Genomic DNA, 15,023 nt, shown 5'->3' with positions numbered 1-15,023 from the left:
GCACGTCCGCTATTGCCACGGTGCCTTTCTATCGCAGCAGGTCCCCTGAGGGACAGGCACCATCCCAACGCTGACAAAATGGGATGTTCTGGCTGCAGAGAGCTCCCGGGCCAGAGTCTGGCTTTCTCTGCTGGGTATTTCCATGGGATCAAAGCATTCCAATGGACAGGAGACAGGAGGGCTAAGATCTTGCAGGAGGGGACCATTTTCACCAGTTATCTGCATCCCAGTTGCGGAGTCTAGAAACCAGGATCTTACGAGAAGGGGGCAGATCTGTTCCAGGGGTTTCCTTTTGATCTGTTTTTAACCAAGCGGCTGAACAGCAGTCCCTCCCCGAGCATGTGCATTGCCCTGAGAAGGGGTCTTGTTCCCCCTCGCCATATAAGACAGGCACACACAGAAGTCACAGTTTGGTCTCTCACAATGAAGTCTCAGTGCTATGAAAGAAGGTCCCAGTAACTAGGAGCCTCGGTAGCAGGGGAAATGAGGAAGGAGAGGACAGGGGTCATTGTTATCAGGGTTGCTATTTGGCCTCTGTGGTCCTTGTTGCCCCGTGAGCAATCCAGTGGCATGCAGGAAAGCTATGCAACCCGCCAGTCCTCCTCGCTGGGAAATGAGCTGGCTCCGGCTGCCAGCTCTCTGGGTATTCCCCGAATAGACATGGAATTCGCTGAGTCTTATTATAGTTATAAAACTGCTATTTTTGCCACTACGGGTAGACTGGGGGGGGGCTTGCTGGCTGTATCCTGGCTTTTTCTCTCTCTTGGACAGCTGACTTTGTTTTCTCACCCAGCATTCATGAAAGGTGCCAGATTCAGGGCATTTCTTTGGGTTAATTTCTGTCTTTTATGTGAAGCAACATGTATTTGACATGAATTTGTTAAAGGCCTCTGAATTTGCACTTCAGATGGCAAAATGTGCTCTATTTGTATAAAGCGTATAGCATGCCTCTAGCGCACCTGACCCCAGCTTACCCCCGTGGAAGATTTGGGTGTCACCATCCCTGTCTCACCATAGACGTTGGGATGAGAGCAGGGAACACACTCTGGGGACACTGTGACTCCACAGTGGGTGCTGAGCTGGGGATGTTTAGGGATAACAGCAAACGTGGCTGAGCCTCGCCAGACTTGGATGCTGAGTGTCTGGTGGCTTGCTTCCTTCTCTCGGTAGCACGACTCTCAAGTCTTTGTGAACTCAACACCAAAATCTAGACCTTCAGTAGCGTTTGGGTACCGAGCGCCGGGCGAAATTGCTGCTGGTGTGAAATCTCACGTGCTGTCAAGACTCGGGTACTGTGGAGCTGCCGAGCGAGGAGCGTGGATGCGCCACGCAGGGAGCGCACTCTTGCCAGCCCGGAGCGAAGGGGAACGGCTCCCGGGAGGAGGGGAGGCTGCTTGCTCGGGGCCCGGCGCTGTGCCCGTCAGCCCAGTGCCGAGCGTCTGGCCTTGCACCCGGCAGACCAGGGCTCTGTGCGACCTGCTGCCGACAGCAGCACGCCTCGGGCTGCCGGCCCCGCTGGCCGGCCCACCGGGGGCCGCGGGCCTCCCCCGGCGCAGGGGCGCGGCGCCCCGGGCCGGCGGGCGCTGCCTGGGCGGGCGGGACCGGGCCGGAGCGCGGCCGGAGCCGGGCCGAGGGCGGCGGGGCGCCGCCTCCGCGGGCGGGCGGGGCGGAGGGCGGGGATTCCCCCGCGTCACAGGGAGGGGTTTCCCCGCCGGCCCGTGGCCCAGGCGCCCCGCCGGGGCGCGGCGGTGCGGGCAGTCGGCGCGGGGCCGGGGCCGCTGCGCGGAGCTCCGCGGAGCCATGACCTCCCGCAGGTAAGGGCCGAGCGCCGACCCCGCCCCACCCGCGGCGAGCGGTTCCCCGCGGTCGGCGGCCACGAGCACCCGCGGCTACCGGACGCCGCCTCCTCCGGCACCGGCTCCGGCTCGGACCTGCCCCCTTTCCCCGCGGCAGGAGCGGCGGGGCCGGAGCGCCTGCGCCCGGGGGTCGGTGTGCCGGCGGGCGGGCGGGGCGCGGGGCTCGGTGCCTGTGCTGAAGTTGCAGCCGGAGCCCCTGCTGCGAGCCCTTGCCCAGCGCGTGGCCCCCTTGCCCAGCGCGTGGCCCCCTTGCCCAGCGCGTGGCCCCCTTGCCCAGCCCGTGGCCCGTCCCGCAGGCTGCTTCGGGTCGCCCCATGCCCCCTTTGTGGAAGAGCTCTCCGTGCCTGCGGGAGAAGGCTGCTACCTTGAAGCATCTTGTCTTAGCAGGCTCTGTAACCTATGCTAGAGATGCTGAAGAGGGACCAAGCTTTAAAACTTGCTTGAAATATCTTTGTGGGCTGTGAGCTGAAAAAAAGATACTTTGGTGCATCTGGTGTGTTGGTGGTGCCTCCCCCAGCTTCTTCCAAAGAAGCTGTTTCAAAGCTTCAGTCTCTTTGTCTCGGTGGCGGCAGGAGCCTGTGCGACTTGGGGACATCGTCCCTTCTCGGTTCCTCCTTCTCTCGTAGGGCTTCAAACGGGGTAAATAGCCGTCCAGTGGATGGTCTCTTTCCGTGCCTGTTTGGCAGCCGGCTCCAAGCACCGGGTCGCATGCACAGCTTCCGCGTGCTGCAGCGCAGAGGGGTTTCTTAATAGCTGCTTTGGGGTTCTTCGTTCTTGTCTGTCCTTTCAGAGAGACAGCCTTAAGGTTGTTGCTATTAGAAGTCAAGTGTGTTTTGAAAAAACCCTGAGGAGGGTGGTGGCTGGGGAGCAGCCGTACAGCTGACGGTCACTTCAAGCTGAGAAATGGGATCGGTTACAGGACAGGGAGTGCTTGTTTGGTGTTGGTACAGGACCGACCACGGGCAGGTCATGAGTGGGGTTTCTGCAACCATCTCTTGAATATGTAATAACTCCAGATTCTCCTCATGCACATTCCTGCAACTCCAGGATTCAGGGGCTTGGTTGGTTTATGGTTTGTTGGGTCTCTTTTTGCCATCCAGCACTGGCTGTCTCTCCTGTACAAGTGCTAAGCCGTGTTTTGTGAGTGTCTGATTCAAAGCGTGCAGAAGAAGTTTAGGAAGAGGCCGTGTTCATCTGGGCGGTGCCACGTTAAGTTACGAAACATGCTTGCTGATGGGTGATGGAGTGTAAAGGGCTGGGACTTGGGGCCCCTGGATTTCAATCTCGGCTCTGGTAGTGCTCTCTGTGCCCACAGGCAAGTCAATATTTGTCTACGCTGCCTATACCTTGCTAGCTCCACCCTGTTGGGCAGTTACCTAGGGCAGCAGACTGCTAGAGACAGCAAAATGGTTGTCATGCTGCTGCCAGCTCAGCCCTTGCAGGAGTCCTGAGAAACCTGGCTAGCTAGTAGTACTGCTGCTGAGGAGGGAGCAGCGCTGTGCGGGTTGGCTTTTGCACTGGGGGTTGATTGCTCCCAGCAATCTGTTGCCCCCATCCTTTCCACCTCTGCGCTGGAGTGCTGGATTTGCTGCTCCTGGTTCTGTAACACTGCTCAGGTCCTTTTTCCCCATGTTGTGGCAAGACTGGCTTGGCCCCAGCCTTTCTTCTCTTGCCTGGCAACAGGTAGGGTACCTACCAGATTTGTATGGCATCTTTCTCTTCTGCCTGAACCCTGGCTGACGCTGTTCTCCCTCTGGCTCCAAGCCTGGCCTGGTTCTGCCCAGGTGGATCTACTGAGATCGTGACCTGTGCTGGTGGAGTGTTGAGAGGTTCAAGCAGTCCCTCGGGAGGGAAGGTCACTGCAAGGCCCAACTGAAGTACTAAATAGTGGATCCTCTGCGTACTGTCAGAGTGTACCTGCATCCTTTCTTGCAGGTCGTTCAGGCTTGCATGGGAACCCTTGGAATTAGGGGCACTTTGGCATTAATAAGCTTACGGGCTGACTTACAGAGGCTGCTGAAAGCCAGTGTACAGTTGGCCTGTTGTGCGGAAAGCGGGTGCTGCGAAGCAGGGGGATCTGTGGGGCAGAGATTTCTCAGTAGCTCCATCCCAACCGAGGTGCTGGTCCCTCTCTTCAGGGACGATCTCTGTGGCTGCACATTCGCTTTGCGTCCGTGGGCTGCAGTGAGGCTCTCGCCAGTTGAACGTGCTGGGAGCTGGTGTGGATACAAGTGGGATTGTGGCCTGTCACTCAGGTCTGGAGTGTGCGTGACCCGCCGTGGCTGTCCCCCTGCCACAGCACTGTCCCGTGGCTGCAAGGTAGGATGCTCTGGTGGATGCAGTCGAGCTGGGACTGAAGGATGCTGCATTCCTTTCTGCCCTGGCGTAGGGGCAAGGTAATAAGGATGTCTGAATCGGGGGAATGGCTTCAGGAGCAGGCGTGGTGGCCCACAAGCCTGTAGTGAGAGAGTGACATATCTAATCACCCAGGGGTTATTTTTCGCCCTCACTCCTCTTCCCGGGCTGTGTGACTCTGCCAGCGTGAGAGCTGTTTGGATAAGCACGTGTCTCTTAACAACTGGTGCTCTCTAAGAGAGGCTCACGGGACGCACAGGCTTATACGAGCGCTGGGACCAGTAACACTGATGCCGAGTGCTGGGCACTGCTTAACGCCTTTCCTCCTCCCTGCATGGGAGCGTATCTGTGGAGGGACTGGGAGCAGATGGGGTGACTCCCTCGCGGAGAGGAACAGCTTCACCCTAGGACACCTCGGATACTCATGCGTGTTAATTCTTTTCAAGGAAGGCACACGGAAGGGGAAATAAACCTCTTTCTGGGTGTTTGACTTCTTTGGTAAGCTCTCCCAGTGGCCATGCCGTGTTGCGGGGAGAGGTATCAAGGACTGGCAGATGCTGGTCACCATGCTTACAGTCTTCTGAAAGGCCACGCTGGTGAGCATGGCGGCCCAGCCTGGCAAGCAGTGGCCATGTGTCAGTGTGGGGGTGTGCGCACGTGTGTGACATGAGGGAGAATCAAACCCTGTTGTAGAAATAAAACAAATTTGTTGCTGTCAGCCTAAACCCCAAAGCTGTTGCAAATACTGAGCTCCAAGCTGCTGCCAGGGCCTTATTGCGTTATTTCTTAAAACCAGCTTGTCGAAAGAATGACCGTTTCTTTCCCTCTCCCAGCTTTACTGGCATGTGTCCTCTCAACTGCAGGAAAGGTTTGGAGGTCAGGGACGTACCACCCCCCGCAAGGACTGAGAAATCGCGGTTCTTCTGGAGCGGCGAGAGCCCGGGAATCTAAGAGTAACTGCTGCCCCTCTGCCTCGGTGCTTACGTCCGCTCGGGTGCGATTAGAGGCCTTTTGCTGTGACGTAGAGGTCTTGGGGGATAAACCTCCCATCCCATTGCTGACGAGCGGCTTGCAGATCCCAAAGGCCCTGTTTCTTTTCCTAGAAAGGAGCTGCATAGTCTGGAGCACTCGGTGGGTGGCAGCTGGCTTGTGCATTGCCCTTGTCTGCAGGGCAGGCTTTTTCTGCACAGCCGGGTTTCCTGGGATGCTACGGCTGGGAGGAAGGGAAAGTCTGGAGGAAATGAGTAAACGCCAGCTTCTGGAGCCTGACTGCCTCCAAAGCGGGGGTTGCCCCAGTTCTGCAGGGTTCAGTGCTGAGTGGTACTGGCACAGGACTGGTGCCTGTGTGGGATAGATTATGGTGCCCTTTTCCTCGTCGCTCTCCGTACTGTGGTTCTGGTGCTTTGCGTATTGCTCCCACTGGTGAAGCCGGTCCCAGTGTGGAGTAGATGGTCACTCTTCTTTCCTGCCTGTGTGAGAGAAGCCTTCCTTCTTGGCTCCAAGGCTGTGGTAGCCATGAAACAGTGCTGCCAGCTCCAGGGCCACAACAGCCCTGTGTGTGTTAGCCAGCGGCGGTGCAAAACCCCCTTTGGCTACCGATCTCCCCGCAGTCAGAGCGGGCTGGCGAGGTGCTGCCCTGCAGCTCCCGGGAGCCCAGCTGGATCGCACCTCCTGTCCTGGAGAGCTGGACACCTAGCCTGGCAGGCAGCTCACAGCACCGTGAGCGTGAAACTGCTGCTGGAAGGGAACACAGAGCGAAGGGACCAAGTTTGCAGTTTTCGGGGCAATGAATGAGCAGGCTAACGGTGTTGGGGGGATTGGTGCTCTGGTGAAATGCTTCCATTTCTGTAGCAGACTTGGCAAAGAGCTGCTGAGCTCTGATCCCACATCCAGAGCTGAGTACATTTGTTTGACAACTTTTTCCTCGCATTCAGATGAACCTTTTTAAAATCTAGTTTACTGCTTAGCTGAATGACTTTATCCGCAATGATTTTATGGCACATTGTGGGTGGTTCCCTTTGAAGTCTCGGATCGCTTGTAATTACTAGCGTAAGCAGGGCTGCTGCAGCGACCGGGGTGGGAAGCAGCGGCTGCTCCAGCGTGCTGGTAAGTCGGGGTTCGCCAAAGTCCTGCATTGCTTTCTGCAAGACGGCTTACCATGCTTCTGCAGGCCACGTTGCCGCGCATCTGAGGCATCAAATGCATCCAGCTGGATCCTGAAACCTTGCTTGCTGTCCAACCTTGAGCATCTGCTGCAGTGACAGGAAATATAATGCCAGTCCCCTGAGCAGCCTGTGGTCCCGGCTTTCCCACTCCCTTTACCACTGAGAAAACACATGCTTCCTGCGCTGAATCCAAATGTAAATATTAACCTTAAGTATTTGCAATAGCTGCTTACTTTGGCAACTTGGGTGGTGGTGGGGATGTGGTAATTTCTGGTCCAGGAAGCAAAACCAGGTCAGTGTTTTGGCATCTTGGATATTCATCAACAACACATCATGGGCAGAGCTTAAGGCAATGGTGGCTGGAACCAGGATGATTGCGGATCTGGCTGGCGGGCGCGTGCTCCAGCCCCCGGCTGCTGTGTCTCTGAAGTGCCGGCCCCGAGTGGTAAGCTCGGAAACATCCTCTGGCAATTTTCTGCGAGCTGTTCGTTTCCGTCTCTTCAGGCAGGACTTGGGCGCGTGGCTCTGGAGCTGACTTGTGCTCGGCTCCAGCTCTAAAAGGGTCAGTCAGCCGGGGCAGCCTGGGACAGGTCATGAATTCACACCCCGGCTTCCTGCGCAGTGCCTTGCTCACACAGGCAGAGACCTTCCCAGCGAGGCAGCCGGTGCCTTCTCCTTCCCTCCTTTGCCGCTGCGGCACCTGAATCTCGGCTCCCACTTTTCCTGGTTTTCTCCCTCTGGCCAGGCTGCATGAAGATGGCTTTGGACACAGGCTCTGTTAGCAGCAGTACGGGAGAATCACAGCTCGGGTGAAAATCAGGCACCCTCGGTCTTAAGTTTTCTGCAAAATGTGAGCAGGAAACACTATATAGTTTATGCTGCGGTCTCTAAATCTCTCTGTATAGACTGCTATAATTAGACTGCCTTTCAAACTAATAGTTTGAATAGAAACGATGTTTTGGGATCAAGAGGGGCTGCCTTTTTGAGAGGTGTTCTGTAGTCAATTTGTGCAAATGTGTGCTAAGCCTGCCCGTACACCCGCTGCCCGGACAGGTAGGGAGGTGGGAGATGGGAAATGCTGTGTTAGTGAAAGGAGCAGACGTGCTTTTCCACCAGGCTTTACTGTGGTAAATGAGGACGAGAACATTGGCAGCAACTTAAATTACACATCAATTACAAGCCCCCAGCCTACTGTTTATTTCCAGATAGGGCTAGTTCCTTACCGCAGGTGATGAAATGCGTAAATACACTGTTCTCTCCCCTCTTCCAGTGAGGTAATAAGAATGGTTAATGGCCTCGCTCAGAGAGAAAAGCAGCCTTGCCTAGGAGAGGTTTTTGGATCAGGCCCTCGGTGATTTTCCAGTATCCTATGGTTTCCCCCAAGGCGGAGTGAGCTGCTCTCGTTATGGTCCCAAGACAAATGAAGCGCTCTCGGCCCTGGAACACATTTCTCGGATGCAGCTGTATCTCTTTTGCAGGCTGCCAAGGAGAATTCCTCGCCGTCTGCAGCAGCAGGGTAAGGCAAAGCGCACCGAAGAGGAAACCAGTCTTCCAGCGCCTACTGCCAAAGTTATATTGAGGGCGAGTTTCCTTTGTGGCTGGGTGGTACCAGAGCTGCTCGCTGCTGCTTCCAGTCAGCGTTTAAATTAATCGGGTTTCTAGGAGATGGTTCTTCTCAGGAACCTCGGAGGCACCTGGATGAATGAATCGGAGCTTTGTGCTCCAGCGGAGCTCTGCCAGCGGAGCAGCGGTAGCCAGCTGGACTCTCCCAGGTGTCCGGGTGCGGGTCTCGCTCGGCACGGAGCTGCGTGACTGCTGCGAGCGAGCCAGCGGGCGTGGGGAAGGCTGCTCCCAGTGCTCCCAGCACCTGAGCTGCACCCCCCAGTGAGAGCCTTCTCCCCCAAGGACGGCTCAGCTGGCCAAGGCAAGTGGCGGGGGCCCCGCAGAAGCCTGCCGGTGGCTCTGCGGCTGGGAGCCGCTGCTCCTCGGAAAGCGGAGCAGAGCTCAGTGCCTTTAGCACCGCCACAGAAAACCTGGCTCGTGTGTCAGCCCCAAAGCCCAGCTGGAAATGCTTCTTGGTGTGCAGAAAGGTGGGCATTGTCCCTTCCCTCTGCTCAGCAAACCCTGCTCTCGCGGAGCTTTTCCCAGAGGCTGGCTTTTCATGCTGGCTGCTACATGCTGGATCTCTCGCTGACTCCATTTAAGGCAGTTGGAGGGAAAGTTTGTGTTCTGTAAATGGAGGCTTTGACATATTCCGCAATTTGAAAAGGACTGGCCTAGCCAAAGGGCTCCGTTATCCCTGGTGCCGGTCACCCCATGAGCAAACCAGCAGCCTGGTCCCTCTTAAGGAGGGTCCTATGAGTGGGGAACCCGGAGCTGAGAGCTTTTCTGTTCCCAGCTGGGTCACTCAAGTGTGTCTTATCTCCATAGTGTCTTTGTGGTGTTCCCCCTCCCACCTTTGCAGTGTAGGTGCCCTTTGATTCCCAAATGGCTCACTAAAAACTTATTTCCCAAATGCTGACGGTGGGGTTTCCATCCCTGCCCTGAGGGACGAACAGAGCTAATACCTATTTCCAAGCTAAAAACAGGCCCATGCCAGCTGGGGGATGTGGGGGAGAAGTAATTCTAAGGCTGCAGTTCTTTAAGCATTGATTAATCCTTTTTCTGCAGTAGGAACGGGTTTATTCTGTCGCTTTTTCGCTGCCTTGACCAAAAGCAGTGGCTTGGGCAGGGCTGCACTTGCTACCTTATGAGATGAGAGGTGGGGAGGGAAGGAAAGTGGCTCCTGCAGTCCAATTGCATGTGCCAGGAAATGTGCGTAGGATGGGGCTTAATCAGATTACGAGGCTGGTCTGTTTGCAGGCTTCCTGCATGAGTCTGAAGGGAAGAAGGAAATTCTTTGCATTAAACCAAGCTGGAAATCAGGAACCGTGTGCTTCCTGAATATGCAGTTTTTTCTGCAAATAGCTCATGCTGCTGCTTGTATCGATGGTGCTCTCCAAAGACCTCTGCCTGCTTGCCGTGGCTGAGGGACATACTTGGAAGAGAGGTACACTTCAGCATCTCATCTTGGGCTTTCTGAGCTGCTGCTCTCCTGTAGCAGATGCTGTGGCTGTCACAGGTGTCCAGGCAGGTCCCACGTGGAAAGGATGTTGCTGTGATCCAGATGCAGTAAAAGCATCTGTCGGGCGGTCTGGGAGTGCGTGACTGTATCAGGCTTTCGGGCCTCGGCAGGATCGGGGGGCTCTACCTTGCAGCCTCCCTTGGCTCTGTGTTGGAGGAGGTTTTCTGCGTCAAGCCCTGGACATTTCCATGTGGACAAGAGAAAGAGATGAGCCTCATCCTCTACTGCATCTTCTTTGAAATGCCCTCGTGGTTGTTAACAACGGGATGGTCTCAGTGTCTCCATCTCTGCTCTGTCTGGCCCCTCGATCTGTCCTGCAGAAGGGGCTGCGGGGCCTCCAGGGGCCCCCACCTGGGAGACGGACGAGCTCTGCTCTGCCCCCATCACCAGGGGCAGCGAGCAGGCACCCTAAGAAGTGCCTTGAGGAGGAGGTCCCCGGTCCAGCCGTGGCTGCTGGCACCCGTGCCGTGGCTGCTGGCACCCGTGCCGTGGCTGCTGGCACCCATGCCGTGGCTGCTGGCAGAAGCATGCGTGCCCAGGGCGAATCACAGCAGTGTTCCCTACAGTCCCCCTCGCGAGGGCTGAGGGCTTCGGGCTAGGGAAGCCTCTCGCAGCAAGGAATGATTAAGTTTATCTTGCTTCTTGGTGTCGAAAGAAGCACTGGGGGAGGAGAGGGTGAGCTGAGTTTTCTAGTTGGGCTGGTGTTCGCTGCAACCGTCCTGATTACGTTATCAGGTGAAGAGCCTGCCTCGTAGCAAGTATCTACTGGAGGTTTCCTGTGCACAACACTGGTGGGGGTGGTTTCCAGCCTGCGCTTGCTGTGGCTGGTGTCTCTTGACCTTCCCAAGGAAAACGCAAGCGCAGAAGTGTGCTGACCTGGGAGAAAAGGCACCAACAGCAGGGAACGTGCGGAATGCAGGCAGGCTCGGCGTGCACCTCCGCACGGTCCCTCTCGTGCACAGAGAGGGGGTTGCTGTGCAGGTTTCCAGCATCTTTGGCAGGACCCCCCGCTGCCATGCTGAGGCAGGCCGAGTTCTCCGTTTCCTCCTGCAGTCCAGGCAATCTTCATGCCTTGGCGTCACCTTTTGTATTATCTAGGGGAGGAAATATCTGTGCTGTCGATGTATGAGGGCCTTTCGTGCAACCCCATCCTTTCTTTCTGAGCAAGAACCTGCCTGTGACCTTAGGATAATAAGGTCTGGAAATTCCTCCCATTCCCAACGTACAGTCATTAGATTTATCTGGACAGCGCCATGACTCTGTTTAGCTGTCTGCTAATCTCCTGTGGGTGCTACAAAAGAGATTTTTTTCACTTAAATAAATTTCAGGCTTGCAATAGCCCCCACCAGAACACCTAAATTGGGAGAAGCTTCTCCTTGTGAGCAGATGCTAAACAAGAAATCTGCCGCTCTGTACTGGGGTGCAGGAGAGCTGTGTGCGAGTGGAGAACCAACTGTCGGCAGGAGGAGAGGGGCTGTCTGGCTGCTGGGGGGAGGCAGCTGGGCCAGGGAGCCCGTCTCTGGACCTGGCCACGCTGCCCCGTCCCGCTGGGCTGCAGCTTGCTTCTACACCGGGCTGCTCCCCAGCTCTGTCCCTGCGGGGTCAAAACTGAGAATAAGGCTGCAAACCACAGTTCACGTCTGCGGTGCCTAAGTGAATGCGGCTTCCCCCCCGCCCCCCTCTCCAAAATGATAAGTTTTGGAGGTTCCCTTTTTGGTCAGACTGAACGTACCAGTTAGCTCTCAAGGGAAGTGTCTCTCCCCGGCCCCAGCTATTTTAACCCCGCCAAGGGAGAGAGGAGCTGATGGGGGGAGCCTGCGCGGCACCACCGAGGAGATGGTTCCCTTCCCCTCCCATTGCCCCGCGCTCCCTCCGGGGAGGCCCAGCCGTGCCAGCCAGGGGCTTCGGGCCCCCTTCCCACCCCACTTTGAAAATCCCATTTCTTCTTCCTCTCCTTCTGGGGTGCAGCTCGCCTCTGTCGGAGCGTGAGCCACGGGCGGCAGGGTTGAGCAGCTCGGGCTCTCTGGCTGGCTTGACACCGAGATGGGTTTGAGGAGGTGGGTGCTGCGGGTGCCAAGAGGGTGTAAAAAGGCAGTGGTGGGCTTGACAAAACAATGGTAAAAGACCTGCCTTAAAAATAGGACACGGGCAAGAGATTGGAACATGCAACTTCCCCCCCCCCGCTCCGACGAGCTTTTGAAGTATTTTTAAAAACGGAGTGATTCCAGTCGGAGAAACTGAGGGAAGACCTGCTGGCAGGGACAGGAGAGTAAGCAGTTAGCAGTATCGCCAGCCCTTGTGCTGGGGCTCTCTGCTGGGTGCTACCTCCAGGGTAAGCGTGAGGTTACTCACAGGCTGGGACTTCGTTAGCTCCTCCAGCCAGGGTTTGCTGCGGTTTGCCATGCCCCGCCGCAGCCCGTCGCGCTAGGCGCGTGGGACAGAGGGAACCGGACAGCTTGGAGGGTCTCGGGAGCTGGGTAACTATCAGTACTGGACGTAGGCAGAGGAGAGCCCACCCCTCGGGACATGCTGTTTGGCCTTGGGGATTTCAAGAGGGTGGGAAAGTGACACAGATTTCATTTCAAAACAACGAAAAAAATCCCCCTTCACAGCCTTGAGCAGCATCCCTACTATGTAAGGTAGTTACCAGGACTATATTTGTCCTTGGTTTGTTTTTGGGGTAGTTTGTTTGTTTGTTTGTTCCCCCCTTCCTCCCACCCTCCCGAAGTATTTCCATCGGTCTCCTCTCTAAGAAGTGTAACAAGCCCTGCCACTGATTAAATTCTAAATATAGCCATGGTATTTTTTTTTCTCTCCAATTCTTCGTGATGTATCTAGGTAAAAAATAGCCTTGGCGACTCTTCAAAGGGGACATGGGCCTGCTATGGGCTATATTTTTGTCCTGTCACCCTGCCCAGGTCCGAAATAAACCTCCTCATTTTTAATTAGCTCGTCGGGTTATATAATCCTGAAAGCTGAGGATTTCTGGGCTCAGCAAGGACGCACGTGATGCTGTGGGCTCGGATCACGGCAGGCAGAGGTGGTGTGTCAGGGTAGGGGCAAGACAGCAGGAATCTCCTCTCCTCCTGGTGCCAAGTGGGAGGGAGCCTGGGGAAGCCACGATGCTGTAGCATAAGGCCACCCGTCTGGTCCCTCGCATCCTGGGCTCTGCTCTTGCCTGGCTTCCTTATTGCCTTTTTTATTTATTTATTTCGTTGCGGTACTTAGAGAGGAACCTGCTGAATGAGGAAGGTTAACTGTGAAGGCTCCTTGGCTGTCTGTCTTGCCTTGGGGGCTGGTTTTGGTTTCCCTCTGCTCCTGGGAGAATGGGTCAGGGTTTTTCTGCCCTTGGCATCATCCTAACAATAAGTTGTTTTACTCCTGGCTGAGTGGAGCACATTTGTTTTCCCATAGCCCAGGTCTGAATGCTCAAGCATTATCCTACTGCCATCATCCAACATGAAGGGTGGGAGCCAAATGATTCCCTCTGACGCTGTCAGGTGCTGGACCGTGCAGTGCCTCTGGCCCCACCGCTGCTGCTTTACTTGCTCTCAAAACCTTTCTCTGGAGTGCCTGCCTGAGGACTGCTGCTGCAGAAAGTGGCCATGCTTGTGGTTTGCACACGGGAGCCCAACTGACTCTTGAGGTTCTCATCTCACGACGACCCTGGTCGTCCCATGTGGGGGTGATCCCCTCACACGAGCATTCAGCAGCCTTCTGCTCTTTGAAAGGGCTTCCCTGCGCTTACCAAAGGGGCTCACCCCAAGCTCCTCTTCAACCTCTCCGGACAGATAGCCCAGAAGATGAGCAGGCCATGCAAGGGAGCAGCGCCTGTTTGCTCTACGCAGCTTTAAAAACTTTCTAACCACCAGATGGAGCAAAGGAACTTAAAACAGCCATGGCTGCGGCTTTGGCCAGGGGCTGCCATTGGGCACTGGGGTGTAACCACTGCCCTGTGGGCAGCTGCTGGACCTGTGCCTTGCCAGGCTTTCCATTGACGTCCTTCTCTCAGGCCTTTCCCTAGAAAGCAGGGCTCGGGGTTGTCCCGGGGCTGTCCTGGCAAGATGGCAGGTAAGTGCAGCTGCGCGTGCGTTGCAAGCCTGTTCCTTGCCCTTTGGTCATAACCTGCTGTACAGATTGCAGTTCCCACTCCTTGGCACGTCTTTAGTCGGGGCTTATTCCAACCCGTGCAAGGGACGGATGTGCTGCAATAGCAATGCCCGTCTGCTCTCCGAGTTGAACCTGCTCTCATCGGTGTCTCAGACCAGAGTTTCAGTCCTGCCCCGGGGAGGGCTGGGGAGCGGGGGTGTCGGTATTTGTTGCTGCTGTAGCTTTAAAGCAGTGGAAACTTTCGGTGTTGTCATCTCGATGGTCAAAGCTAAGAGGAACTGGTGTACTTCGAGAAGAGCAATTTAGCGAGGAAGACGTAGTTTTGAAGTGTTTGACTGGGTTGAAATCAGCAGGTTTTAGTGTCTCTCCGGACCTCTGGAAGAAGAGAGATGCAATGCATCTCTGGGATTTGAACAGGCTTCTCCAAACCTTAACCCTCTGGTTTAATGTTTAGCAGAGCTGGGCAGAAGCCACAGAATTAAGGGTCTTCGGACTAGCTCAAGCGAAAATGGGCTGGAATTTCCCATGGCTGGTTGTTAGACGAGTGCCTCCAAGCAGCCAGCTGGTGATCTCGGGACAAACAGTAGTGCAGGCTGTTTGCATGTGGTCCCTCGTGCGTGATGAGCCATCCCACAAACGATCAGCTCCCGCAGCAGGCGCTGTGACATCAGCCAGGGCAGTCTTCCCACCTCTTGTCGCTCGCACTGGTCTTTGGGCAGTGACTCTGTCTAATGTAAAGGCAGGCAGCCATTTCTTCTCTCCTCTTTGGCTTATACACATATTTATCCCAGAAGAAGGCTCTTGCCTCAGTTGCTGCAGGTTTACTTGCCTCATGGCAGAGGGTTCTGGCAAGCGTGTTGGGGGAGAAGGGAACACTGAACAGGTTTCTGCGTGAAGGGATGGCTAAAAAAGCAGTGGAAGGCATGATACCATCAGGTAGTGACTACGTGAGAAAGCTGAGATGTAGTTTGAACTCTATGAAGAATCCTTAGTGCAGCAATGAAGCACATTAATGAAGTGTAGAGGAAAGAGCTTGAGGAAAACAGCGCAGGATCTCATGCAAACAGCTGGCCCTGGCTCTACCAATCTGGTTTCAAACAATAAATGTCCTGGGGGTTACATTTAAGCACAGCATCTTGAAGGCCCAACCGGAGATTTTTCTCCAGTGCTGAGTAGAGAGGCGACTTTTGACATCAGTGAGTCTGGGTGATGCTGAAGAAAGCAGAGATGTCTCCTTGTTCAGCGTTCTCCCCCCAGCCCTGCAAGCCCTGCGATGGATCTCCTGCACGGTCACTTCCCACGTGCTTGCGGCAGGTTGGCTCGTTCAGCCCGGGAGCGATAGTGCAACGTGGAAGCTGCAGGGAGCAGGGGCTGCGTAGCAGTTTGCAGCAATAGCTCCCGGTAGGCATGGAA

General features: G+C 55.7%; 1 protein-coding gene across 2 annotated transcripts in view; it reads left to right on the top strand.

Moving 5' to 3' along the window:
- Nucleotides 1-1,719: 1,719 nt before the first annotated feature.
- LOC142092398 (tyrosine-protein phosphatase non-receptor type 11-like) overlaps nt 1,720-15,023 on the top strand; it is a 58,353-nt gene continuing 45,049 nt past the window's right edge. For both annotated transcript variants that reach the window (XM_075172395.1, XM_075172394.1), the window contains exon 1: nt 1,720-1,814. In XM_075172395.1, the coding sequence (XP_075028496.1) occupies nt 1,801-1,814 (14 nt within the window). In that variant the 5' untranslated portion in view covers nt 1,720-1,800. The remainder of the gene's footprint in view (nt 1,815-15,023) is intronic.

The sequence above is a fragment of the Calonectris borealis genome, chromosome 23 (genome assembly GCF_964195595.1).
Source record: "Calonectris borealis chromosome 23, bCalBor7.hap1.2, whole genome shotgun sequence".
NCBI lineage: Eukaryota > Metazoa > Chordata > Aves > Procellariiformes > Procellariidae > Calonectris > Calonectris borealis.
Note: the sequence above shows the minus strand (reverse complement) of the source record. Positions and strands in the feature narration are given on the sequence as shown.